The sequence below is a fragment of the Panulirus ornatus genome, chromosome 69 (assembly GCF_036320965.1).
Source record: "Panulirus ornatus isolate Po-2019 chromosome 69, ASM3632096v1, whole genome shotgun sequence".
Taxonomy (NCBI): Eukaryota; Metazoa; Arthropoda; class Malacostraca; order Decapoda; family Palinuridae; genus Panulirus; species Panulirus ornatus.
In genome coordinates this window covers 17377114-17403234 of record NC_092292.1, presented here as the reverse complement: position 1 = coordinate 17403234, position 26121 = coordinate 17377114, and the positions used below count along the sequence as shown (strand labels likewise).

General features: G+C 35.6%; 2 protein-coding genes across 5 annotated transcripts in view; both read left to right on the top strand.

Annotated features, from left to right (window-relative positions):
* Nucleotides 1-13882, top strand: part of Atg1 (serine/threonine-protein kinase unc-51-like protein Atg1) — a 178274-nt gene extending 164392 nt beyond the window's left edge. For 2 of the 4 annotated variants that reach the window (XM_071660123.1, XM_071660124.1), the window contains 10 exons: nucleotides 53-269; nucleotides 1702-1826; nucleotides 2197-2468; nucleotides 2679-2778; nucleotides 4950-5222; nucleotides 5466-5701; nucleotides 7337-7475; nucleotides 7682-7858; nucleotides 9064-9206; nucleotides 11395-11748. In XM_071660123.1, the coding sequence (XP_071516224.1) occupies nucleotides 53-269; nucleotides 1702-1826; nucleotides 2197-2468; nucleotides 2679-2778; nucleotides 4950-5222; nucleotides 5466-5701; nucleotides 7337-7475; nucleotides 7682-7858; nucleotides 9064-9206; nucleotides 11395-11610 (1898 nt within the window). In that variant the 3' untranslated portion in view covers nucleotides 11611-11748. Of the gene's footprint in view, nucleotides 1-52; nucleotides 270-1701; nucleotides 1827-2196; nucleotides 2469-2678; nucleotides 2779-4949; nucleotides 5223-5465; nucleotides 5702-7336; nucleotides 7476-7681; nucleotides 7859-9063; nucleotides 9207-11394 lie in introns of all 4 variants that reach the window. The other 2 variants (XM_071660121.1, XM_071660122.1) reach the window with 2 other exon arrangements.
* Nucleotides 13883-20816: 6934 nt separating this feature from the next.
* Nucleotides 20817-26121, top strand: part of mute (muscle wasted) — a 40433-nt gene continuing 35128 nt past the window's right edge. Inside the window, exons 1-3 of the mRNA XM_071660247.1 lie at nucleotides 20817-21196; nucleotides 22006-22152; nucleotides 24280-25320. Coding sequence (XP_071516348.1) covers nucleotides 24356-25320 — 965 coding nt within the window. The 5' untranslated portion in view covers nucleotides 20817-21196; nucleotides 22006-22152; nucleotides 24280-24355. The remainder of the gene's footprint in view (nucleotides 21197-22005; nucleotides 22153-24279; nucleotides 25321-26121) is intronic.

The following is a 26121-nucleotide window of genomic DNA, read 5'->3' as shown; positions in this document are numbered from 1 at the left end:
ATCAGAATGAATCAGTTCTTCGGTGTTGTAATTTAGTTACATTTCCCCATAGGTAATCTTCCACCATCACCGGAAGAACTTCGCATGAGTGTTGATCAGCGCAGTGGCAGTGACCTGCCATCAGCATCCCCAGTAGGTACTACCACCATCTCAAGACCCACCCCAGTACCCAGAACAAATAATACCCAGGTACAAGAAGAAGCCGAAGACTTCGTTATGGTACCAGCCCAACTTCCAAATGAGCCAGAATCATCAAAAGTTCCTCAAGGGTAAATTGTGATATATTTCATTAATATTTCTTGCTTTATAATTAATGCTTCGCATTTGTTTGTCTAACATTTAACCGTTATATGTTTGCTACAAATACCTTCTGCCATCTTCCATGCCTTCAGCCTTCCTTGGCTCCTTTTCACCACATTGTAGTTGTACCATATATCCATATGAACACTTTTGCTTTTCCCAAGTGTTATATCTTGCTATATTTTTTCATTCTAGTGTGAAGTGCAATGCAGTTTTCTGTTTTTCTAAGTCTAGGGTTACACATTTAAGGGAAAACTGGAATAATAACCAAGGAAGTTGTGGTTAACCTCAAAGTAATTGGCCGTATTTCTAGATATTTTTTTTTAACTTTTTTTTTTTACATTGCAAATGCAAGATTTTCCTTTTCATGAAGACAGGAAAATAGAAATATCCCCTTCAGCAAACATTTTAGTCTGTACTAGATACAAACTTTCATAAATGAGATTCGTAAAGTATTAAGAGCTATCTATGATAGAATTTATGTATTAATATATAACCAAATACTTTTCATAGTATTTTTTAAAATACAGGTAGGTGCTTAGATAATTAGCATGGCACAGATGGCCTCAGATGCATTCTTTGGAATCATTTGATTATTTCCAGGAGCAAGTGGTTATCTTCCAAAGTTCCTCCAGTTCTTTTAGATATATCCTCTAAGTTAGTTTCTCTTCCCTCTACTTCTTCATATGTTCCGACCATCTCAGCACACCCTGCTTATGCAAGATTATATCAGAAGTGTATCATGAAGATTTATTCTAATACCATTCAAACAAATACAATGAAAGTGTGAAAAAAAAATTTCTTTAGAATTATTGCTTCTCACCAAGCATTAGCTACATCAGTTTGATTTGATATTTGTATATCTTCCTTTATTGCATGGGCCATATCAAACATCTACATTGCCTTGTGTCACTCGCATATACGTTCAACACATGTCTAATGTACTGATGATATATGGGCCTCCAGGTGAATGTAAATGCTTATTCCTTTTTCACTTCGCCAGCTAATTTGATTTGACAGTGAAACTAACACCAAAATATTTTATGAAGAAAATCCTCAAAAACGTCATAAATAATGACTAGCTTAATTTCATCAACTTTAAAGTGTTGGAGCCTTCCTTTTGAAGATGTAATATTTTTGCCCATATGAAGTCCACAGCAGTTTCCTTATCTCATCTCAGGCCATATGGTTATATCTCCGTATGAATAGAAATTATTTTCAAAATCTGTCGAAATTAAATGGTAAAATGTACATTTTGAAGCATTCTTTTTCTAGAAGAGATATCTCCCACTCTGTCTGATTCTCTCTACCTCTCTTCATGTGTGGAAACCTTTATATTGAACTGCACAACTCCAGTATTGTGTTATCTTACATGTGCTTTATTTTGTTTATTGTTTCTAGGTGGAGTGGTCGGATTTTAACGAAACCAGGAGGAGGGATGGCATATCAGAAGAATCCTCCTCAGTATGGTCCTCTAACACCTCAGGTTCCCACATCACCCAGGCCCTCTCATCTCCCAGTCCAAGGTATGATTCCTTTCCTTAGTTGGACTGTTAAAACTCAGTTTTTAGTTTTTCTCTTTATGAATGGTTAGAACTGTAAGATTTTATTACATTTGTTACTATTTTTCTCTTTGTGGAGTTAGAATTGTATGATAGTGTATTTATTATCATAATTTAGATTTTTGTAAGTCAGTTATAAATGCTCAGAAAAGATACTCAAACAAACATCTCCAAATCCTGAATGATTCCCAAACCTGATGCTCTTGCACACCAATGACTTTAGGTTTGGGAGGTATCACAATATTGTTTGATAGGTAATTCTGATCTTTTTTCATTCTAAATCCCTTTCAAGTTTGTAATTTTTAAACAATACATTATATTTATGGTTTAACAGGCGGTAGTAGTGGCAGTACTCATTCAAGTAGCAGTAGTGAATCTTGTCGATCTGGGGAGCCAGTCCCTGTCCCTTCCCAGCGAGCGACGTTCCAGCAGATGACTTCTTCTGGTTCCTCTGATCAGATCTCCACCACACTCCAACCAGAGTCTCCCAGACATCAGGGAGTGTCAACCAATCGCCCATCACCTCCACCACGTTCACAACCTATCAACATGCGCAGGGTATCTGATCACAGGGCCCCTGATGTTGCATCATTGTCACCTCCAGCTGTAAGTTTATACATGTATCTTTCTGTGCTATACCATTTAGATTGTATTTGTGTGGAGACTTTTTGTTGAATTCTAGAACATTTATTATCGAAGGAACTTTGCTTTACTGTGTAGAACATAGTGTTTCAGAGAGATTTGCATAGTGGTCATATATTTTGTTTTGTAAATGCAATGTTCCTGGATTTTGCTTCAGTTTTACAATCTTTGTAGGTTCAGTTCACCATTGGTGATCCACCCATGGGAGGGCGTCGTAGGTCAACATCCGGTAGTTCTTATTCAACAACACCACCTACTACAGTTGCTGTCACAGGTAGGCTGTGATGTTATGTGATCCAGTATCATGTAATACTTTAAATCTGTGATAGTTGTGTGTGTGTTTGTGTTAGAAGCCTTAATACCTTAAAAATTTGATTTAACATAAGTTTGTGGTGTCCTCACTTAGAGATAGAAAATGTATATTACTATTGTGACATAAAATTAATCTTTAGTTAAGGTAATTCCATTGGAGGAAGCTCCAATCCAGCAGCCTTTTCTTTTGTCACACAGTATTACATTTCAAAACCTTAATGTACTATACTCTTCTACAAGGATGTGTCAGTTTTACCTATACCTGAGCTGCTTTTCCTGTCAGTTATTTGTTTATGATTCTTGATTGTCTCAAACAGTGTAAGAATCAGTTATTTCCCCTGTGGATTAGGTATACATCAGCTGATAGCTGTTTTGTTACATGAGCAATGCATATAAAGACATTATATAATAACTTTAGGATTTCCCAGTAATGCTGAATTTCCCTCCTGTTTAAATGTTAGTTTGTATTATTTTTTTACTAGAGTGCAGTGTGTGATTGTAAAGAGTATGAGGAAAACAGAGCATTTCATTTTCTTTTCAACCTGATTGTATTTACCTATCTTAAGAAGTTAGTGCCATGAACAGATGACAGCCATCAAGGAAAAATTCCTGCTAGGCTTTTTCATTTATTTCTTTTTTTCGAAAGTTATTACAGGAGTGAAGGGTTTCTAGCCCCACTTAAGTGCATTCTGACACGTGGGAGATAATAGGGTAGTTTTCTTTATTTGCTTCTCCTGCCTCAGCATGGTAGTATCAGCAACAGCATCATATCCACATATCTCTCCAGGTGTCACATGTAATACTCAGAAACTGGACTCTGCTATCCATAGCCAAGCCTCACAGATTATTCAGTGGTTTACCTTGACTGCTTCATGTGCCTTCGTTCACCCCATTAACACCACACAACCCCCTATAAGGCAAACCACATTGATCCAGTTCATATTACGAATCACCATCCTTTTTTCAGTGCACAGCCTGACAAGCTAATCCCCATTCTCGCTTACTCTGGGTACCCCATGATTTCTCAATTATACTGCCATCTACTACTTCACCCACTCCTGCATTCAAATCCCCCATCATGAAGATTTGGTCCTTTGCATCATCTTTGGTGAAGCAATCTTAAAGGATTTCTCATTCCTGTACTCCTCTCTACCACATGTATTAACACTGACCATCACCCGTCTCTCATAGTCCACATTTATTATTGCCCACATCATTCTTGCATTTCCTTCCCTATAATCATTAACACATTCCCACAGCAGCTCCTTCATCAGAAGTGCCTTCCCTCCTGAGCTCTCATCTTTACACCAGCTCCAGACTCTACCCCTCAAACATTCCCAAACTATTCTTTTTCGTCCTCCTTAAACTTAGTTTCATATAGAGCAAGAACACCCAGGTTCCTCTCCTTGAATATAGCACTTACCTCTCCTTAATTCTAAAACTGGTTATGTACACACACATTCAGAGACCCCTGTCTGAGCCTTCAAGAAGCAATCCTCATGAGCTCTTTCTTCTGCTGCTTCTGTTGGAAAGTGACAGTACAGTATTGGAAGGGTTTCCAGCCCTCTGGTTTTGTCTGTTAGTCATCTCTTGCAACAGGCAGGAATTGACCAAGAAGGTACCATCACCTGGGTGTCAAGAGGGGTAATGACAGCTTACAGTGAGCCATCACTGCACTGGCCCAGGATACTATCTTGTTTTTTTTCTGCCTCATATGTGTGTGGATTGCTTGAACTCAGTCCACAGACACAGACTTTTCCTTCATTCTGTTACTCTTAACAGCCAGTAACACACAGTTCTTCATTTCAAATCATAAGTTTCCTTTATCCTTAACCTTTGGGGATAGGGGAGTAAGATAACTATTTTGATTGTATTGTACATAAAATCTAAAAACTAATTAATTTTGTATTTGGGGGTGATTTTTCTTTTGAAATTCAGTTATGCACTTTGCTTATGAATTGTTAAAATATGAAGTGTATTTATATTATTATATTATGTAGCTTTCATATACAGATTTGCTTCCAGGTGTTGTATAGTGTGCTTGTAAATTTGTTTTGTTGAAATTGATTAGCTGATGTTTAAAAGTAGTAAGTAGTAAGACTGCATTGTAATAAGGGCTTTGTTGTGCTCCAGGTAACACCCAGGTGATTCCTGGAGGTCGCCTTACCCCCACCAACTCACCCTTGCGTCAGTCTGGTCGCCGCACACCCCCCTACATGCCTCCCCAGCTATTCTCAGTCCCTCCTGTGCTGCCCCCAATTTTGGGCTCTCCCACAAAATTAGGGCTTGGTCAAGATAATCCTGCTGGTGACATCTGTGGCAACACTACCAACCTGCCCCACACAGCCCCTCATCGTGCTATTACACTACCTGAGATGACCTCTGTCTCACGTGACCTATTTCCGGGTCAGTAAGAGTTTGCCACTGTAGAATTTCTTGTACCTCCCTTTGTTTTGTGTTTTGTTCTGAGTGTACAAGTGTTAAATCTCAAAAATCTCATTATACTTTTAGTATTTGTGTTATTTCTTTGCATTTTGTCCCTTCCATTGCATTGTGGGTAATGCTGATTTTTTTAAAATGAAAGATGTTTCTTGAAATATCATAAGAAAGGTTGATATCTCCCTACTAAATACAATTGTTTCACCACAGGTGGTGCACAAGATATGAGTGTTGACAGTAGTGGACTGCAACGATCACGAACAGAGTCTCATCTTTTAGAATGGCAGGCTCGTGCCACCAGTCCGCCCAACCCAAGGAGACAGCTTGTACAGTATGGTCAGTCTGCACCAGGGTTCCTTGTGCATGGCACTCCCATAGGCCAGGGTGATGGACAAGATACCGTAGCTTTCTATGCACCTCCTCTTCATCAAGAAACGTTAATGGAGGTAATAATTTTGAAATGGGAACGTTTTAATTGTAATGTTAGGAATAAAGGGCCATGCAGATTAAGATGTATGAAACAGGTATAGGGTGTAGAATTAGTTAATGGCCACCAAAGAGAAAAGTTGGTTACGAATTTTCAGATCACATTAGAAAAATGCTGTAGTGAGGTGTTCAGAGGTGTGGAGGAAAAAATATATCAGGGTGTTATATGCAGGGTTGTGTAACTCTGAATGTGGAACGTGAAGTGAATTAGGTGGAAAAATTTGTATCATTATGAGGATTTTTGCTGATCGTAAAAGTAAAGACTGAGAAGTGATGAAGTAATTAAGGCAGTCTTGTACAAACAAGGTTTATCAAATAGCATCACTGAAGGGGGGAAATATTGGTAAAACTAAATGAGGTGAATTGGAAGATGTAGGATGAAATAAAGGGGGAAATGAGGTAGCTGACGAAATGAAGGAAAAAGTTTGTTCCAAAAGTTATTGTGAATAAGGGTTATATTTAAGATGTTAAAATGTTTAGCAGGTGTGGTACATTGGGTAGAAAGTAAGTGTATTATATACTTTTTCAAAACCATAAGGCATTAGTTGGAGATTTACTGAAAAATGTTGAGAGCAGGGAAAGCTCTTTTATGCGTTTAAGGTCCAGAGGTGTAGTGGATGAAAGTTCATGGTTGATTAACTTTAATAAATTATTTCAGGATTTTGTTATCTGGAGATGGAGTGAAAAGAATATTACCCAAGTATTTCCTGAGAGGACTAGAAATAATATACTGAAGATGGGGATGTAGAATATGAATGCCAGCATGAGAGAGTGTTACCTTGGTGCAAAGTCTGAAAGATTGCAGAATTTCAGTTATTCAGGGAGTATTTCTGAATGTTAAAGAAATGTATGCTGAAACATTTAAGAGAATGATAAAGGTTTGGAATGCTGCTTTTAGCTCTAGGAACACTATAAACATCATGCGTGTTACAGTTTCTTAGAAAGTATCATATAGCTTACCATGATGTACAATTGATTTCAGTAATGGAATAGTGTGTCCAATCTGAAGAGTAGATAGAGTAATGATTGAGGATATAAATTTTTCTATACCCATTAAAATACTTTATGGAGTTTACAAAGAATATTAAAAAGTGAAAAATGGAATGCTGATATGATATGGGTTTATGGAAAGAACAGACATAAGAAGTATGAATAACAACACGATGAACATGATGAAAAGGAGAAGGAAGAGTGATGAAGTATATGTGGTAAGTATGGAGGATTGTTTGTAATGATGTAAGGAATCGGGTGCAAAAGAGAGGATCCAAATACCATAATGCTAAATGATGAGATAATGTACTGGTTGAAGACAAAATATGCAAGATAATGTGTGGTAATCATGCCATTGTTCACTTCTTCCTGTCCTACCTCATTTAGGAAGGAAAGGCAATTAGATATGAATAAGATAAGGAAGATTGTAGGTCACCGCTAATGAGTTTCATATGGTTTTTATGGAACCATTAATGTTGCATGCTTGATTTTCAGCTTTCATGTCCTTATTTTTTTTAAGACTTATGGTTGTCATGCCATTTATGTAGTTATTGTAAAAATTTATCCCATATCCAGCTGATGATTCTCTCCCCTTTTTTCATCAGCGTGAGCACAACGAAACTTTAGCCAAACTCAACTTTGTGCTTGCATTGGTAGACTGCATTCTAGAACTGGCCCGTTCACGAGCTGCACCAATTACAGCCTTAAGACAAACTGCAGCAATGAGGGAATCAGTCTCTGGAGGTAGGTTAAGATTTTTTTTTTTTTTTTTTTTTTTAAAGTTTATAACATATTGGAAATGCAGTGATGTATATTTTACTGAAGTTGGTAATCCAAAAAATATGTGCAGATTATACTGTTGATATAGAAAGCTGTATAAAGCTTCAAAGGAATTAAAACTTTGCATAAATGATTTTCACTTGTAGACCACTACAGCTTGAATTTTTCAGGTTCACCACGTGACTCTGATGGATCTACAGTAGCATCCCCCCCTCCTGAGTGGCAGCGAAGAGCAGAGCAGATAGTACTGTATTTTAGAGCTTTACAACTGCTGTCCTCGGCACTCAGATTTGCTAAGCGTGAAAAGTCAACAAGCAGACTGCAGCCATCGAATGCTGTAAAGAATGGTACACTTATATTATTACACCTTACTATGTAAATATTTAGGTCATAGTTTAAAATTTATATTAATCCCATCTAAGTCTGTCATACATATTCACACCCATTTCTGAGTTATAAACTACTTTTTTCTATTTTGTCACTGGCTCAGCATGGGAGAAATCTTCATCTGTTGTTTTTATAAGGAGTTACACTTTTAATTTTCATCTTGACCTTGTGAAACCATGCAGTTGTTTCCCAACATCTGAAGATTAATTGGCTTGACATTATACATTCATTTATGATCATCGAAAGAACTGAATGGTATGAAACTTAATTCAGTTTGATTTCTGTGTCCCTAACAATGAAGTTAATCTTGGCTTGTAATTTGAAGAAATTTCCCCCTCTGGCTCTGAAGTTTTCTTCAAATGTTTATGATACTTTCCAAACAACATATTCACCTTTTATTATTTTACTCCAAGTAATTGTAACACTAAAGGCAACACAAATGTTTCATGGAACATCTTTCTAGTTCTTTGAAATAACTGTCTACCAGTCATTACCTTGTTCCTAATTAGGGTGGATCAGACATTTAATCTGAAAATCATGATGCATATTTGAGGTCAACCTATGTCCAGTTTGTAGAGTGAAAAAAAGGACTTGCACACCAATAAAAGTGCCTTGTGCTTTTTCATTTTCCCCACTTACAATGATTTATATGGTAGTAGGGAAGAAAGTCTACTACAGAGTTGGGCGTCTGTGCTCTTTTGCTAGCTTGTAGAGAGTTGGTACTGTGTACCCCAGCTTTGTAAATATTATCCACAAAAGATGCAAGTGGCCTCACAGCTTTGTTTCTCCATTTTCTAAATTGTAAAGAAAGTCCTTTACTCTTTATATGTTTTCCATATTGTTAAGCAAAGTCTTCTACTTTCTGTGTTTAGTACTGCTCTTTCATATACATTTTTTTTTTAGGTTAACATTTACACATTGTGATTGCCCTATTTTTAATATTATAAACAGAACTCGCTTCCTTCAGTTGGAAGTGTAGATTAATCATTAGAACAACAAAATAGTAAAAAGTACAATTACCTTATAGAATGCTTCTCCAGACTAACATAGCACTGCACATACCTACCTAATATTCATTTTGTTTATCTAGTGATAAGGGAATATTTTTATGTGCCAAAGGCAAGCTGAGGTGGAAACGAATTTGCAATACATTTTTATTTTACAGTTGTAGGTGTGCTAAATGAGCGTTTTCGGCAAGCATTGAGTGTGTGCAAAGAACTGAATAGTTCTGGGGCAGTTACAGCAGTAGATCCCAGAACATCCACTATAACTGCAGACAAGCTAATTTACAATTATGCTATCGAGATGGTGAGTAGAATATGGAATGTGTTGATTAAAACTAATTCACAGTTATGCTGTTGATGTGAATAGAATATGGAATTTGTTGGTGTGATCCTTGTAATGGTTGCTTTTCTGGATCTCATCATAAATCCATGCAGACAGGCAATGGAGAGGGTTCTGAGAAAAAAATGAGTGTTCATAGCATGATTTATTTAAATAATGCTTATAATGAAAGTGGAAAGGTCTGTGGGAAGTGCTGACACTGGCTTGCATGGCAGACTTCCAAATGTTAGGATCTTTTCTACCCAAAGTATTGCTTGTGTGAAAGTAAATGTTGGTATCCATGAGTGGGTTGAAATTATTATTGGAGTTGTTTCATGTTGGATGCTCCAGTCCTGGACTAAAGTCCACTGTGATGTTAGGCTTTACTTTGAATATGAACAGGATTAAAGAGGGAGAAATGAGATGAAATCTAAAGAGTTTTAGAAGTAAAAAATATGTCCTTTGAAAAGGTTGTCATAATTGGTAGGAGAGACATAAGAGGGTACTTTCATAGCTTCGTGGTAGTAGTTGGTAGACAGTTAGTGCCGAGGGAGGTATATTACTAGTATTACCTGCTTGAATATTGGGAGGCTTAATGACGGGTTTGTAGTGAACCAGTACTTCATTGGTTATCAAGCTGGCCACCTCTGACCCAGGTAGCGGTGTTTTCTTTCTGCCTCACCCACATGTGGACTATTGGCATTTTGATCAAAAACATGCAGTCTCTCTTTGTCACACATAACACTTAACAACACTTAACATACACAGCTCATTCTTTTAGTTGCAGCACTGGAGTCCTCTAGTTATGGAAATTCTGTTGCTTTAGCCACCCCCTTGAGGGAGAGTTCTAGTTGGGAACCAGTATCAGATATATAGAAAGTTCTCAAAGAGGAAGTTGGGCATAATGGATCCTGTTATGTTGAATCTGATTGTAGTGTTGCAGAGATGAGAGGTATCGAGAATGAAGATTAGGTGTTACTCATTCATACTAGGGGAGTTCAATTTTGGATGGGTTTACATCTGGTTGATTAGAATTTATGACAAGATTGGAAGGGGTGGTTGTTTGGTCATTACTGTGGGCATGTTTAGTCAGTCACTTTTGTTAGGGAGGGATGTTTCAGTGTACCCTTTTAAAGTAGAGCACAGGAAAGCTTAGTTTCTTCTTGGGGTGTGATGGTTAGTTATGATACTTTGGGTTGGATGGGTATACAAATGTTGCAAAGAATAAGGTGCCAAGCATAATAAAGTGAGATTGTGTGTGAAATATTTTTGTTTTGTTGTGCAGGTGTTAAGTGTTTCTTGTTGGGTGCTGAGAGCAACCTCAGGCTATTCCTGGCCACTTGGCAGACCAAACACTTTACATGCCTCTTTCTCTATAGTAGGTGGTAGTCAGCTAGTGACTAGCGAGGTATATTACAAATGCTACCTACTTGGTTATCACGAGGGTCAGTGATGCCGGGCACTTTAATGGCTGTCAGTTATTACTCCTTTGGCCCAGGTAGCAGGCTTTCAGTCCAAAAATATAGTCTTTTCTGATACTTGACATGTAACTCAATTGACTCATTCTTTGTAACTATTTTCCTGTGGTGAGTGCTACACATTAGCCCTGCCTGGCAAAATCTCATTGTAAGTACTCTTCGTCTCTACTGTATGTGTACGTATTTTTATATTTGTCTGTCCTTTTCAGATTGCAAGGTCATGACAGGGACAGACGAAGACTAACCTCATTTACTTACATCCAGTCTTTAGTTTTCGTGCATGATGCACTAAAACCAGAGCCCCCTATTCACGGCCAAGCCTCACAAGCCTTTCTATGGGTTTCCCTTGACTGTTTCATATGCCCTTGTTCAGCCTATTGACATTATGTCACCCCCAGAATATCACAACACTTCATTTCACTCAATTCTATGCTTGCATCATCTCTTGCATACTCAAATCCCAGTAAATTAAGGCTTTATTCACTCCAGTTTATCATAGATTCTCGAATTTATTTCTCATGCTTTTGTCATATACCTTTGGCTTTCATTTGCATCCGTAAGTACTAAGGCCATTGAATGTGTTTGTAGCGTGATAAATCATTTTATGATAATTAACATTTTTTGTTTAGATTTTCCCTTAAAGGTTTATCATTGATTTTATAAAGGTTTAGTGAGAAAATTTTCTTTCTTTACAGTGTCAGAGTGCTGCTTTAGATGAACTTTTTGGGAAACCTGAGGAGTGCTTCCGACGATACCAGACTGCACAAATTCTTCTTCATGCTCTAGCCCAACAAGTAGCACATGACTCAGATCGCACTCTTCTCACACGCTACAAACAAGCAGTAGAGAGACGATTGTTTTTACTTCACGAACAGGGGGTCGTTCATGCATATAATACAAACGAAGCATAAGAGACCACAGAATGTATATAAATATTGCATACATTGTGCCCAAATTGGCTGAAAATCCTGAATTGTGAATGCATTGGCCAATTTACAAAGGATAAAAGTATATGGAGGAAGGTATCATGTACTTCAGTGGTGTGTATGGTTCTTTTACAACTTGTTTGACATCATTTTTTGAAAAATACTTCAGTGATAGAAAGAGTTTCAGCTTGCAGTCTGTTCACTTATAGCAAGTGCAGCATTTGGCTATAAACAACATAAAAATGTAAGGCTTGAATACATATTATATATGCATTTCATAACTTTTGTTACAGGGATAATATAAAAAGGCATGTACAAATGTTACAAGCATCACATTATTTCTTGGATAGAAAACTGTCTGTTATATTATCAGCTCATGGACTAGTTATCAGTTTTCTTCTGAAAAAATATGAAAAAAATGAAATTCTGAAGTAGCTCTCTCAAACTTTGTGGTTGCCATGGTAAATGAACAGGAAAGAAGGTATGTATGAATATATGACCAGTAAGCATTAGAAAATTATATTATTAACAAGAAGTTAAAACGATGCTTCCCAATTTACTCTCAGTGTCTAGTAATAATGTCACCTTAATGTAAAAGATTTTTTATAGTCTGTGCATTACTGAATTGAAAATGTTTCTGAATGACCATGATTATTAAAAGTATTGCAAATAATATAAATAATATTGATCTTTGTAATTAGCAGTGTTCTATGTGCTTTATATATAGATCCATGTAAATGAATATTACAATTCAAGCAAGCTCTGGTTGAAGCCATAATCCTTGTTTTTATTAACAGCCAGTACCTCTATGTTTGTAGCCTTGTTCCATACAGCGATTATCATCGTGACAAGCTCTTGGTACAAACATTTTGTTCACAAAGGTAAAACATATATATGTTGTGTGATCAGTTTTACCATGAGTGAGTATAGAAAAATCAAGATTTTTCAAAGGATTATTCCCAGCATGTTCAATATTAGGAAGAGAGAATAATTTTTATGGTAAATCATTCTTCCTGTCATTTAAGTATGCTTTGTATGTTACCATGGTCAGATATTATGTTAACCAGTCTGTACTTGTATGAACTAATTCCTATAATGGCAATGTGAATTGGTAGTAGTAATATATATATCATAAAATGGAAGAATGCCTTGTTTTCACTACTGTTGGAAAATATAAAGTTTGTCATAATACAAAAGCCAGTAACATTTACTGCCTTTGTTGTGAACATCTATTAAGTTCAAAGGAATATACAGAAAATATGGCTGGGATGCCATATTCTTTTAGATAAAAGATATTAAGAAGGTAGCCAAGTGTAACATCATACACCAGTGCTGAAGTTATTCAAACCTGTCAAACCAAATATTTTGTTATCCTTGACACAATTTTTTGTAAATATATATATATATATAACAATGTAAAGATTTGTTGTACAATTTGTCATGTTGGGGAGGCATAATAAGAAATGATAGTGTAGTGCAAGACAAGAAAAAGTTCCAGCAGTTTAATGTAGGTTTAAACAGTTTCTATGACATACTGTTATATATATTTTTATTAAGGTAGGTAATGTGTAATGCAAAACAGTTTGCTATTTCCTATCAGGTATGCAGGATTTCTTTTTTTTTCAAACTTTGATGCCTAGGACCAACACAGAAATGATGATCTGGATAATGAAGACTGTGGATAACTGGGTGATGGATAATAGCAGTATTGGTGTACTTGTGCTGGGGAGTGTTTTATGGATCATGTGCTTGTAAATTTAACAATACATACTCCCAATGTTGCACTCACCTTCACCATCTCTGAAGGCCGCCATAAAGGTCTGTAGTGAGTGTTATTAATCATGTTTATATGCAGTTCTGTGTTGATCAACTTTTTTGATAGTTCATGTTTGGTATGTATATAATCTTTGGTTAATTTAATTATTTCTCTTCTACAGGGGGTGTACATACCATATGAGGAAATAGGAATAATGGCATTTGATGTGGCAGAATGGACTTTAAAATGTAGAAGCATGGTTTTACTACATACAGAAGTAGATTGGTCAATATTTTTTGAATTTTGAAATTAGCCTACTTTTACAAACAAGCGTCAAGTAAAGAATTGAAATGTGTATAGAATGCTGGTAACAATAGAGAGCTAGGAGTAAATTTGTATTTGATATAGTTTCATGTATTTTCTCAAGTTTGTTTACTCATTGAGAAGGCATGTAAATACCCTGATATTATCTTGGTTAACATAATGAATTAATTAACAAATCTGATGTTCTCTTGCTTTGTTTTTTGTCTTTCAGATATATATACAATTACTCAGGAAAAAATAGCTTAAGATTAAATTGCCACAAAGTCTTTTGTTCCGCAAATGTGTATATATGTATGTGTGTGCGTGTGTGTGTGTGTGCATGCGAGTGTTTTCATTTATATATTTTTCAGTTTATTTTGTATCGCTTGCAAGGCTTAGGTTCTACAAATTTTTTTTTCCACAATAGCTAGGTCAGAGAGCAGTAACTAAAATATGTACTTACTATTATTTTAATTAATGGAGTTCTTAGCTCCCACCTCAAATTAAGCAGTAAGTCATTTTGATTTTGCAGTTTGTAATATGTTAATAACCTGTTAACTGATTTCAAGATCTGTAGTGTTACCCAGATGGTCACTGTTGGCTCTGGTACAGTGCAACTGAAGGGTAGTGTGGACAAAATCGGCTTTCAGGTTCTGTATAGGATTTATGAGGGGCATCAAATGTAGAAAACTGCATGATTCCATATAATATCTGTATCGTTACATTCATGGGGTCATTTCCAAGAAATTGCAGTCTTTTACAGTGATACAGTGACTTTCTGTCAGGGTTTGAAGAGAACCTTAAAAAATGGAAATGAAGTGATACCTCAGTGGCTTTAATCTAGTCCTGTTACACCAAGCCCAGGGCAAAATCTACTTCATTGTAAAAGAAAACAAGTCTGCTTTCATATACACAAAAATTGGCTACGTATAATTGGAAAGGTGTACATGGATTTGTAAAATAAACTCTGTCACTTAAGAAAGTGTTCATTAGCCCGAAGCTGTGGTCTCTGTAATAATAATCGTTGTGAGGGAAACTTCATCAGTTACATGTTTTAAGTACATGAGCTATTGTGCTTTGTTTTGAAAATATAATCCTGTGCAAGTATGAATATGATTATTTTAAAACTTTCATCTCTTATGTAAAAAGTTGTTCTAGTCGATTAATTTGTGTGTGTGGGCATTTTAGGTGGTTACATGTTGGTCCCAGTGTCATACAGTAATGACACTAATTCTGTCAGCCCATATCATAATTTAGGAGACATGTCTTCTCTCTCTCAAGATCTCGTGCTTTAGTTCATAGTTTGTTATTAATGACAAAGAAGTGCATTTCATAATATATATGCAATGTGTGTTTTGTGTGTGTACATGCATAAATACATCTCATATATTGTGTGCAAACCTCTATAAAATGGCACAGTAGGGTATATCTCCTTGATAAAATATGAGTAATAGAGTTAAAATGCCTCTGTTGAGAATATGAATGCAGGAAAAAATTGCTTGCCATAAGGAGCCATCATCCTAAGAAACTTTTCCATTGATCATTAAGTACAGGATATAAATTACAGTATTGCACATGTATACAGTATACATGTATTTGCACTCATTAGATGAGTGTCATACTCACAATGGGAAGGAAAGATTTCTAGGAAATATGGAGTGATACATCTCTTCAGGACTGAAAACACTTGATTTGAATGAGTTTGGCATGTGCTGAAGTAAATGGTCCTTGCTTCAACATCAAGGAAGTTGTAAAGCACTACAAAATACATTCTTTAAAACTAAAACCATGTGCTTTTCCACTGCACAGAAAACAGTAATTAACAGAATCCCAGCCCCTTCATATGTATCATGAAACTTGCAATTGTAAATAATTCAGAAGTATGTTACAGTAAAGTAGTAATGCAACATTAAAATAATTTTTGTAAACTTTCAAACTAGTTGAAATATGGCATACTCCAAATTATAGAGGTATATATGCACTCATGGATGTTACTGGACTCGACCTGCTTGTGGTTACTCAGTGAATGAGAAGTCTGCTTCAGCAAGGCAGTATCATTGTCAGTAGAAAAGAGTACTGTCTTGTTAAAAGCCTTTTTGTTACAAAGGGGTCCATAATTTCCCTGCTCAAAGTTGAGTGCAGCCTTGAAGCTGCAGGAACACCATAAAAGGGGTCCTGGGGGAGTATTATAATATACACACACATTCACATATACACAGTCATACAAACACAATTTGTGTGTGTGTGTATATATATATATATATATATATATATATATATATATAATAAAACTGGCAATTACTGCATTCTTGTCAAGATGATATAAGCTATTTTGTTTATTTGCAGACTTTGCATGACTGAGTTACATTTACCATATCCCACTGAATGTTAAACTTCATGCTTCCTGTTAATCATTCTGTGACCTACTGATATTAATCATGTGACTGCAGTCATGGGCAAATTCACATCTCAACAAGACATGCCAGTGCCACCAACCTATACTAACTCATATCATGGGTAGTGACAATGGCAGTTGCCGTGGCACCTGCCAACCACAGCATCTGTGATCTGCTTGTTTTTATGTTAGTGAGATTTTTTTACAAGATGACTCATTGCATTACTGTAAGAGCTGCAGGAGCAGAATATTATGAAAGTGTGTACAGGAGGTGTATATTTCTTGTTACAATGCTGCTGTATGTGTTTATTTCTGTGCCTGTATTTAATTCAGGAATACAAGAAGACATGAGTTGAAGAGCCAGTATGATAGCTGGCTAGTTAGTTAACTTTAGAATGAAAGATTGCAAGTTGTTTGGGTGAACTCTAATGGGGTCTTTGATAATCCCTGAGATAGACTGTAGTAGTCATCAAAGAGTTGCCCAGCCTTTGTAGTGAAAGTGTGTTGGCACACTGCAGTATTACAAGACCCAAAATAAAGATTCTTGCACATTCTGTAAGGTCTTTAAAGCATTGGCGAATTTGTTCTTTGGTCAAGACAAGAACCAATATATGACTGTTGGTCTGTTCCTCCTTAACCAATTGCAAATTTTGCTTTTAAATGTACAGTTATAGCTGAAAATTCTTATTTTAAAAAAATAAAAAAAAATATGAAAAGAAAAAAGAATACTGCTATGTTTGACTGCTGTAGTGGCAGGGCAGGGTATAATACAGGTCCTGTAATACACTAGATGCCTTTATGTACATGTGAAGCAGATAAACAGCATTGTGTAGAGTATCATACGTACTGTAGGCAGGTTCTTGGTGGTATAACCATCTCATGGTAGCTCCTAGTCATGTTGATATAAGAGTTTTAAGGAGCAAAATACCACCAGAGATAGGGTTATGGATGTACAGGATCCCCTACAGCCTGTGTTTGTGTACATATATGATGAGGATGCAGGTAAACATTATTTACTCTTGCAACTAGTACAATGCCCTGCATGGGCTGTCATTTTATATTCTTATTATAAACACAATAGAGCAAAAAAGAAAGTCAAATAAAAAGAAAGTCTCAGATGTGCTTTTACTTACCTAATATTTGAAAATATGACATTTTTAATTGTAAGGAAGTGAAAGAGATTTATTGGTAGGGAAGAATTCTTTTGGTACCAATGTTGGATAAGTTACTGAATATATATTTCATTTTCAGGATTATTTCTCTATAAAAATGTCACTGCCAAGAAAAATATAAACTTGATAATGACCTTTTCCATTACCTTGTTAAATAAAAAGGTAATATGATTTCCATATATGGCAATAAAATTGGTTGAAACAGGTGTTTTTTGTTGAAAATATGTTTTTCAACAAAGTATGGAAAAAATACATAAATTCATTCTACAATAAATTCTGTACTAATTGGCCCCGTGATTCTAAGGCCAGAAGATATTCAGAAGCATAACATCTGCACTTCAATACATGTTCAAAATATTCTCCAAATACAGTATATGAACATGTACTTTTTCATCTCAAGAATGAAAGTAACATAACCTTGATGGTGTGATTCACTTTGATGTCAAGTAAATCAAAATTCAATGCCATTTAATGACAAAATATACTTACAAAATGTACTCTTAACAATGCTCCAATCCAACAGAAAATTGCTGGTATGGAATGGCAATGACAAAGTGAGCTATGCTGCATATAAAAGAAAATGAAAGATAAAAAAAAAATGCAATTCAGTATGAGAACATAGGAAGTGTAAGGGGTCTTGTGTCATTGTCAAGTTCCCTCCCATACACTTACATAGCAATAAATTCAGTGTGGCATTCATTTTAAACGTGTTGTATAACACTGATCGTGAATTTTTTTTTTGCTAACTCTTCATATGCTGTGGTATAGCTCACTGACAGCATATCACCTTATGTATACCACATTGCTCCAATTTGCTCTATCCCATACATGCCATGCACCCTAATGCATGTTAAGACTCCAGTATCTCCAATCATCTTTCACACAATCCTACCACCTTTTTTCCTCTTCTAACACACATACTTGCTTAAATCATCCTCTAATCCACACATATGTCCATACCATTCTCTTCAGCTTTCATACATACTCCTCTCACTACCTTACCTTCTCCCCTATCGTTTTTTATTCGATCAACCCTCCTTACACCCCTCACCGTCCATGAATGTCATATCCAACACATCCACCATGCACTATACTTTTTAAGCTAGGGCCCATCCCTCACAACCATTCAACACTGTCAGTGCTACTTTACTTTCAAACACACCCATCTTTGCCCTGCCCTCATAGACAGTGATCTCTCTATCCACATACTGCTCAGTATGCCCAAGAACTTAGCTCCCCTCATGGTTCCATTTGCTGCAGTGTCCCCTTCCAAGTATCTCAAGCCCTTCACTTCCTCCAGCTTCTCTCTACTTAAACTCACACTCCATATGACTTGTCTTTCTCCAGTGATGAACCCAGTAACTTTGCTTTTATTCATATTTTTTCTGAACCTTTTCTGTTCATACTCTCTCCTAAAATAAAAAAAAAAAAAGCCTCTAAAGCTTCTCACTCAAATCTGCCATAGGCATCATATCATTTGCAAAAAGTAATTGACAAACAAACTGCTGACCTGTCTATCTCTCCGCAACCTCATCCATAAATGAGTTAAAGAGCCACAATGACATCACACACCTGGAACAACCTGCCCTGTTCCTAGTAGCTTTCTTCACACAGTATATATTCATAACACCTTCAACAAAGCATCTCTATTAACCATGTCATATCCTTTCTCCATACTGATACATACCATATACAAATCCTTCTAATCCTCTTAAGTATTTCTTAAATTTTCAAAGCAAACATCTGATCTGAACACTCTCTACACTTGAAACAATGCTCCTATTCAATCTGATGTTCTGTGCATGCCACCATCCTCTCAATCACCACTCAGAAAACAGTACAACTTTTCAAATGCATTTAAACCTATACCTCTGTAATATGAACATCCATTTTTATTCCCTTTGCTTTCTTGCAATGGTACTGTACAGTCTTCCGCCAATCCTCACCCACGTCCCATGGGCCATATACAGAGTGAAAATCATAACTAGCCAATCAGCACATCATACTCTTTCTTATAAAATTCAACTGTCTATTTAAGAGTCCTAGTATTACTCAGTACCTCTTTCTCAAGGCTCCTGCAGCCCAAGGCTCTGCTACTTCTACTCCACTGATGTGGGAAATTTTTTGACACAACTGTACTCATAATGATAAAGCCTCACTAAAGGTGACTTTTCACTCCCATTGTAACCTTAAGCGAGTGGAGTCCAGCAATACCGTTTCCCATCATAACATGATGAATTTCTACATTTTCTCTGGTATTCATAACCTTATCAGTGACTGCTTTATGTAATAATATAAAATAACATGTAATAATGAAATCACGCTCTATAAGTTTCACCTACTAAACACTGTAGTACTAATGCCAAACAGAAATATATAATATCCAAAGCTAGTTTCAATGTATCATGGTTTTTATATTATACCTGAATCTCAAGAATTCTTAGATATATCCATTGTGCAATACCAATAAAACAAGAACATGAAGATCCAGTACAGATAAAAGAACCCTGAGGATCCTGAACTGGTATATGTCAGGTTACTTTCAATAACTTTTAGTTCTCTTACAAAGTTTCTACTTATAGAAATTTTTTTTTATTCTAAATCTACAACTAATGAAAAATTAAATTCTAAGTCACTTTTAGTTCTCTTACAAAGCTTCCACTTAGAAATTTTTTTTTATTCTAAGTCTACAACTAATGAAAAATTACATTCTAAGTCTACTGAGAGATAAACTAACATATGTCAATGATAATTACATAAAACAAATTAAGCCATATACGAGAACACTTTTCTACCACCAAAGTTTTAGAGTACTCGGCTAGTGTAAAGACCTCAGAGCCAATATAATCAATGCACATGTAACTAAAATGCAGCAACTATGAAATGCAGTTGTCTGACTGAGAACTGTTTTGAAGACGAAGGGTGGTGGAGGTAGGGTAAAATGAGATTCAAACAAGTGTCAGTTCAGATATGAGAAACGATTATAATTATCAATTTCACTAAGTCTGGTTAATCTACCACATAACAGAAACCACCTTCGGCTAGGTAAGAATGAAAATAATCAAATCAATTAACCATACCTAATCCGAACTGGAAACTCCCAGAGTAGGGCAATGAACAATAATCACTGTTGAAAGTCAACGTCTGTAATGAATGACCCACTACTGCCCTCTTGTCGGCAAAATAAAGGTTGTACCACCGTAGGTAATTGTTTGACTGAGAAACGCTACATTTAAGCAATTAGAGGGGTGATGGAATTCTATCCCTGAACCCTGGCGTGACTAACAAGTGTTTTCAGTACAAGCAATCAAAAGATAAACACTAGCGTACATCTAGGCAATACTAAATGAACAATTACCTTTACTCTTGAAACACCAAGACGATACAAACCTAATTTAGCAATGCAGATACTGAGAAAACAAACCCAGGGTTTAGTAACATGCTTTCTCTGTATATATATGTTCACATTCTATATCTATATATCCTATAAGGTAGTGCACAAGTTCAAAAGATTTATTCATCTTTATTTATTTATATTTTTCCAAATAAAGAACCACAGGGCATGTTATTCTGTGTTTACATACTAGAAGCGGGTTAAGGTATTTTGAAACGTTTATATATTGAAGTGGATTGTCAGTATTTATTAATACTAAGACTGCTTTTTTTATCTATTAATACAATTATTAGTGTGGATTTAACTCAGTGAAAACCATATCAGTAGTCGACATGTCCGCACTAGTAGAGTTCATAGTTTGTCGTGTGAGTGAAGTTATCTGGTGTCGCCAACTCCTCGGCTGACTATAATTTTTTACCAAATCTGGGTCAAGTTGTTGTTTGAGAACGCCATAACGTACATGAACATTGAAAAGGACAGTTGGAACGAGAAAGTAGAAAACTACAGTAACGGTAAAAATACAGAAAATGTAGAACATCAATCCCAACAAGGTAATTTTCTACAAAGTGAATGTTGTAGTGAAGCAGAATTATGGGAGTGTAAAGACAACACGTCATCGAGAAACCTAATCCATATCAAACTTACATTTGTAAATATGATACTAACCCTTTAAAACTAACCTACGTGTGTGAATATGAGATAGATCTTTAACCTTATTGACAATACCATTGTGCAGCAGTCGAGTGTTATTGATGAAAACTCTGATGGAGGTAAGTTATATCAATTAGGGGGCCCCACTAATTAAACTTTTTAATTATCATTGAGTGTATCATAAAATAGCGACTCGCTGTATTGAGTGTATCTTGGAAAAGCGATTCCCTGTATTAATATGAAGAATATACGAAAACCAGGAAAGCTTTATTTGTGTTTTAAGTTTGATGAATAAATCTCATTATCACATATATTTCACTAAGATGACATTGGCATTTATGTGGTGATACTGTTTATGAATAATCCCTGGGACATACAGTAGTTCAGTATTTCAAGGGCATGATGACTTTAGCCAATTAGTATTGACAAAAATTATATCATGATTTGTTAAAGTTAACATTTTCCTCTTTTTCTTTAACATAGCCCAAGAGAAAAAAATGAATCCCAATTTGAAGTTTTATCGTGTTTTACTATTTATGAAGTAAGGAAGTCCTTTGATACAATATTGTTGAGAGTGAAAAAGATAGAGGCATAACCCAAAAAAAACGGTATAGTACAGCACATGTTTACTGTCTCTTGTGGGCATTTCATTTCTTTTTCCAGATCCTTCTCCAGCCAGTATATGTGTGTAATGTAACATCTCTTTCAGAATGTGCTCTGTCATTGGTGAAGGGTGTCTTTCAGTCATTTTAACATTTAAGGAACTTTTCAATATTTGTGAAGTCTCAGACACAGTTGTGAAGTTACATCAGCACTGTTTTTTGGGAATGTCCTCAGACATATCTTCAACATTAAGGTAAGATCGTATTTCATTGTGTTTTACTATGGACGCCATATTAAGAATTGTGTGGTTAAGTCTTCAAATTTACTTTATCTAAACTATATGTTGGGTTTGGGAAGCTGGTTGTAGGATTTATTGTATTTAGGCTAGCTGAGGATAAAATATGAAACCAGAGCAGACTTTGATTGTGTTATATAATTTGAACATTCTGGCATTTTTAACTTCAGAAAACATATGCTAACTTAGGTTGAGTCAGGCTGTTTTAGTTTTTCTTTTTATTTCTTCAGCCCTGTATATTTTCTTTATCTCTCATGTGCTGCCCCTTTTTCATGTGATTATGCTTCATTCCCTGAAGAAGCAACTAGGCTCCCTGAAAACCATAAAATATTTTTATCGGTGATAGTTTTATGCTTGGATTCGTAAGCATTACCTAATTTTTTTGTTGATTTTAGAGGCACATTTGTGCCTCAGTGTCTGTGCCATCTTTGCAAGATACAGGGATAGAATGCCACAACTTACTAGAAAGGCTTTAAAGAAGTGCCCTTTTAATATTAGAGTAATGGATGAACAGAATAAACTAAGTTATGATATACTGAAAATGGTTGCCATGTAGAAGCTTACAGTTTTTGATAGAGAAAGCTCAAGAGGAAAGCGTATAGCTTTGACCTCCTGTAGTACGAATTGGTATTTTCAGTTTAGTCTGAGACAAAGTGAACTATTGCTTGCTGTATTGTTTGGATTGAGGCCATAATTTGCAGGTATGTGTATCCATTATGTTAAAGTGTAAGCCAAGACTGAGATATGAGGTACAATATAGATATTTGTCCATTGGCTTTGAATTCCTCATCTTGGTGGTTTATAGCATTTATGATAATTCTTGCAGGTGGTGAGTTAAGCAGTGTCAGGCCATATATGTTTTACAGTTTTCTCTAATTGTAGCTGTGACTTATTTTGATTCTAGTGATTGTGTTTTAGCCTTGAATCTTTTTCTTTAGGGGTACAGATTTTTGGTGTAAGTTTGGGATCATGCATCTCAAGATTTTTCACATTTGATTTAATTTAAAGATATTTTTCCCATCGGCATTCCTGAAAATAGAGTTCTTCAGTTGTTCCCAGAAATTATAATTTTTGATGCAGTAAGTTCTGGCTGTCACTGAGCTTTGTGCATGTTATATCTCGATAGTATTAACCAGTTTGAAAGATGTTAACATACAACACCATTCTGGTATGAAAACCTATTCTTTACAAATGTTACTGTCTTTCTGTGAGTGCATAGACAGGATGATAGTCTTAGGGACCTACTTTCAAACAAGGCCATCATTTTCCAGTTTTTTCATGGAGTGTAACCTCAAAACTGGAGCACCATAAAAGAGGTCAGAGTTTTATAATGAAAATAATGATACTGTAATAATACATGTTAGCATTTTTATCATTCCTTTCATATTATTTTTGTCATAATGCACTTTAACCTCTCAAGATTATTGATTCTTAATTATATCATTATTTCTTAAATTTTACAGCCCATATCATTGTTCCTGAAGTTTTTCATTATCACCATTTCAAAAGTATTTGGTGCTTTACATTTAACAGATACTTTTTTGTTGTTAGTTTCTTATTGTCCTTGTACAGATACCTTAGAATATAGAATAATTGGGACACCAGAATTCTGGAAACTTTAAAAGCCTGGAAGATTTTGCCAAGAATTTTCCTAATAAAGCTTTTGATTTTATGGATTCTTTATAATATTCCCATTCAGTTTTGATGTTTTATGACATTATGCATATACCTAGTGTGAGAAAAATAGCATGTCACCTAACTTTATTTGTTCCATAACTGAAGTTAGATTTACTCTGTTTATGTAAGTTAGATTTTTAATGTGATTTTTGGATACGCTTGAAAATCTTGAAAAATAAAATGCTTGACAGTATCCAGATCGTTTTTTTTTTTTTATCTTCTTTTGAAGTATTACTAATATTACTTGAAGATACTTATGCATGCCTGCTGCTGCACATACTGCAGTGGGCTATGGCTGTAGAGCTTCCTGCATTTACATTCATAGAAAGATGTTATGAAGAAAACTTATGAAAACTTAAGATAGTTTTTTTTCTGCCCTGTAAAAGATATTTGATTATTCACTTACAGGTTTAGAGAGCAGTCTCAGAATGCAGAGATATTGATAAAAGTTGAATTTGATGAAACCTATTAAAGACAAAAAATCATGGCAGAAACTAATGAAGATCCAACAAAATATTTGAAAGAAGAAGAAAATAAGAAAAGAAAAGATGTTAAAAACAATGAATTTGTGCAACAAGAAGTGAAGGATAAGATTTATGTTCCTTCTGACAAAGGGAAAGAAAAAAAACAGATTGAAGATAGACAATTTGTCCAGGAAAGTCATGTAGGAGGTAAATATGTAGAACACTCTCAGCCTGAAGATGATGATCCTGAGGATGAAGTAAATAATGACAGGAATGTGGAGAAAAATGATTTGGGAGTGGATGAAAGTAAAGAGGATAATGAAAAGAACATAGAACTGTCTTTGAAATTGTTGTGTGATAGAATAAGAAAAACACCTCCAAAGAAGGCTTGGAATCTTCATAAAGAGCAGAGTATATTAGCTAAAAAAGTTAGAATGGACTTGGGTAAAAGTGTTTTCAATAATGAATATAATGAAAGATGTCAGCAAGATGCAAGTGTTGTTAAGAGGACTGAATTATTGGAAACAAACAAGGAAGTATTTGCTAAATCCTTTATTGAGAGGGGAGTCTGTGACCAGATTAAAGATAAGAATGTCATAGCTTCTAATAATGAGTGCAAAAATTCAGTAGAAAGTCCCAAGACTGTAAGTAAAAGATTTTTTAACACACACTCATCTGAGCAGAGTGCTTCAACTGAGATATTACCTACAGATTATGAAAATGAAAACAAAGAATGTGAAGAAAATAATGATTGTGAGAAGACTAAAGAAGAGGAATATAAAGAAAAAGATAATTGTGACAAAACTGAAGAAGAGGAATGTGAAGAAAAAGATGATTGTGAGAAAAATGAAGGAGAGGAAGAAGATTCAGAAGACTCCCCATCACCACATAGAAGGAGAGGAACTGAGACAGAAACTGATGACACTGATAGAGAAGACTTTTCCACCGAGGGACTGCTTAAGGAATTGCATTTTCTTAATGCCAGGTTAGCTTTTTAATATCATTTGTAATGTACTGATCAGAGCTTATTCTTTTTGTTGCCTTTTGAAATTTTACTTTCGTATCTTGAGTTGAAAGGATTACTTTTGCCCTTGGTGAGAATCTAGGAGCAATAAACTCTACACACCAGACACCACTAAATCTGGCTGTTCTTGTGTTCAAACACAGGTTCCATAGTTTTTGCAAAATAATCATATTCCAGCTTTCCTTTTAAACACACACACACACACACACACACACACACACACACACACACACACACACACACACACATAAGCCTCTGTAGTGCAGTGGTTAGCATTTCAAGCCACCACTCAAATGAGCCAAGTTTCAGGCCCTGTATGGGGCCTTTATGGGGCTGGTCAGTGAATGGGTCCTTGGTGTAGGCTGTGTGTATACACTGCTCATGTAACAGTAAACATGATGTTCTACATGAGAGTGAAAACTTTGGCTTTTAAGAATCAGAATGACCACATCTTAGAAATCCATTCTTTCTTAAATCTTAATAGACATGAATCCAACTTTGCATGTACACATCACTTTAAATGGTCAGCCAGTATCACTTATCCAGGTTCACAAAAAAAAAGTGTTCTGTCACCTATAGTTTTCAGACATAACTCATCAAGCATTAATGTTAACCATATCATTCATATTTGTTAAGGACTAACAAAATATTAGTCCTGTCATAGGTTGAATGATAGCTCTGGGTTGTGATGAGAGAAATGATTTGATGGTATTAAATGAATAGTTAAATGGTAACAGTAGAGGAGATTCTTGAAGTACCAAT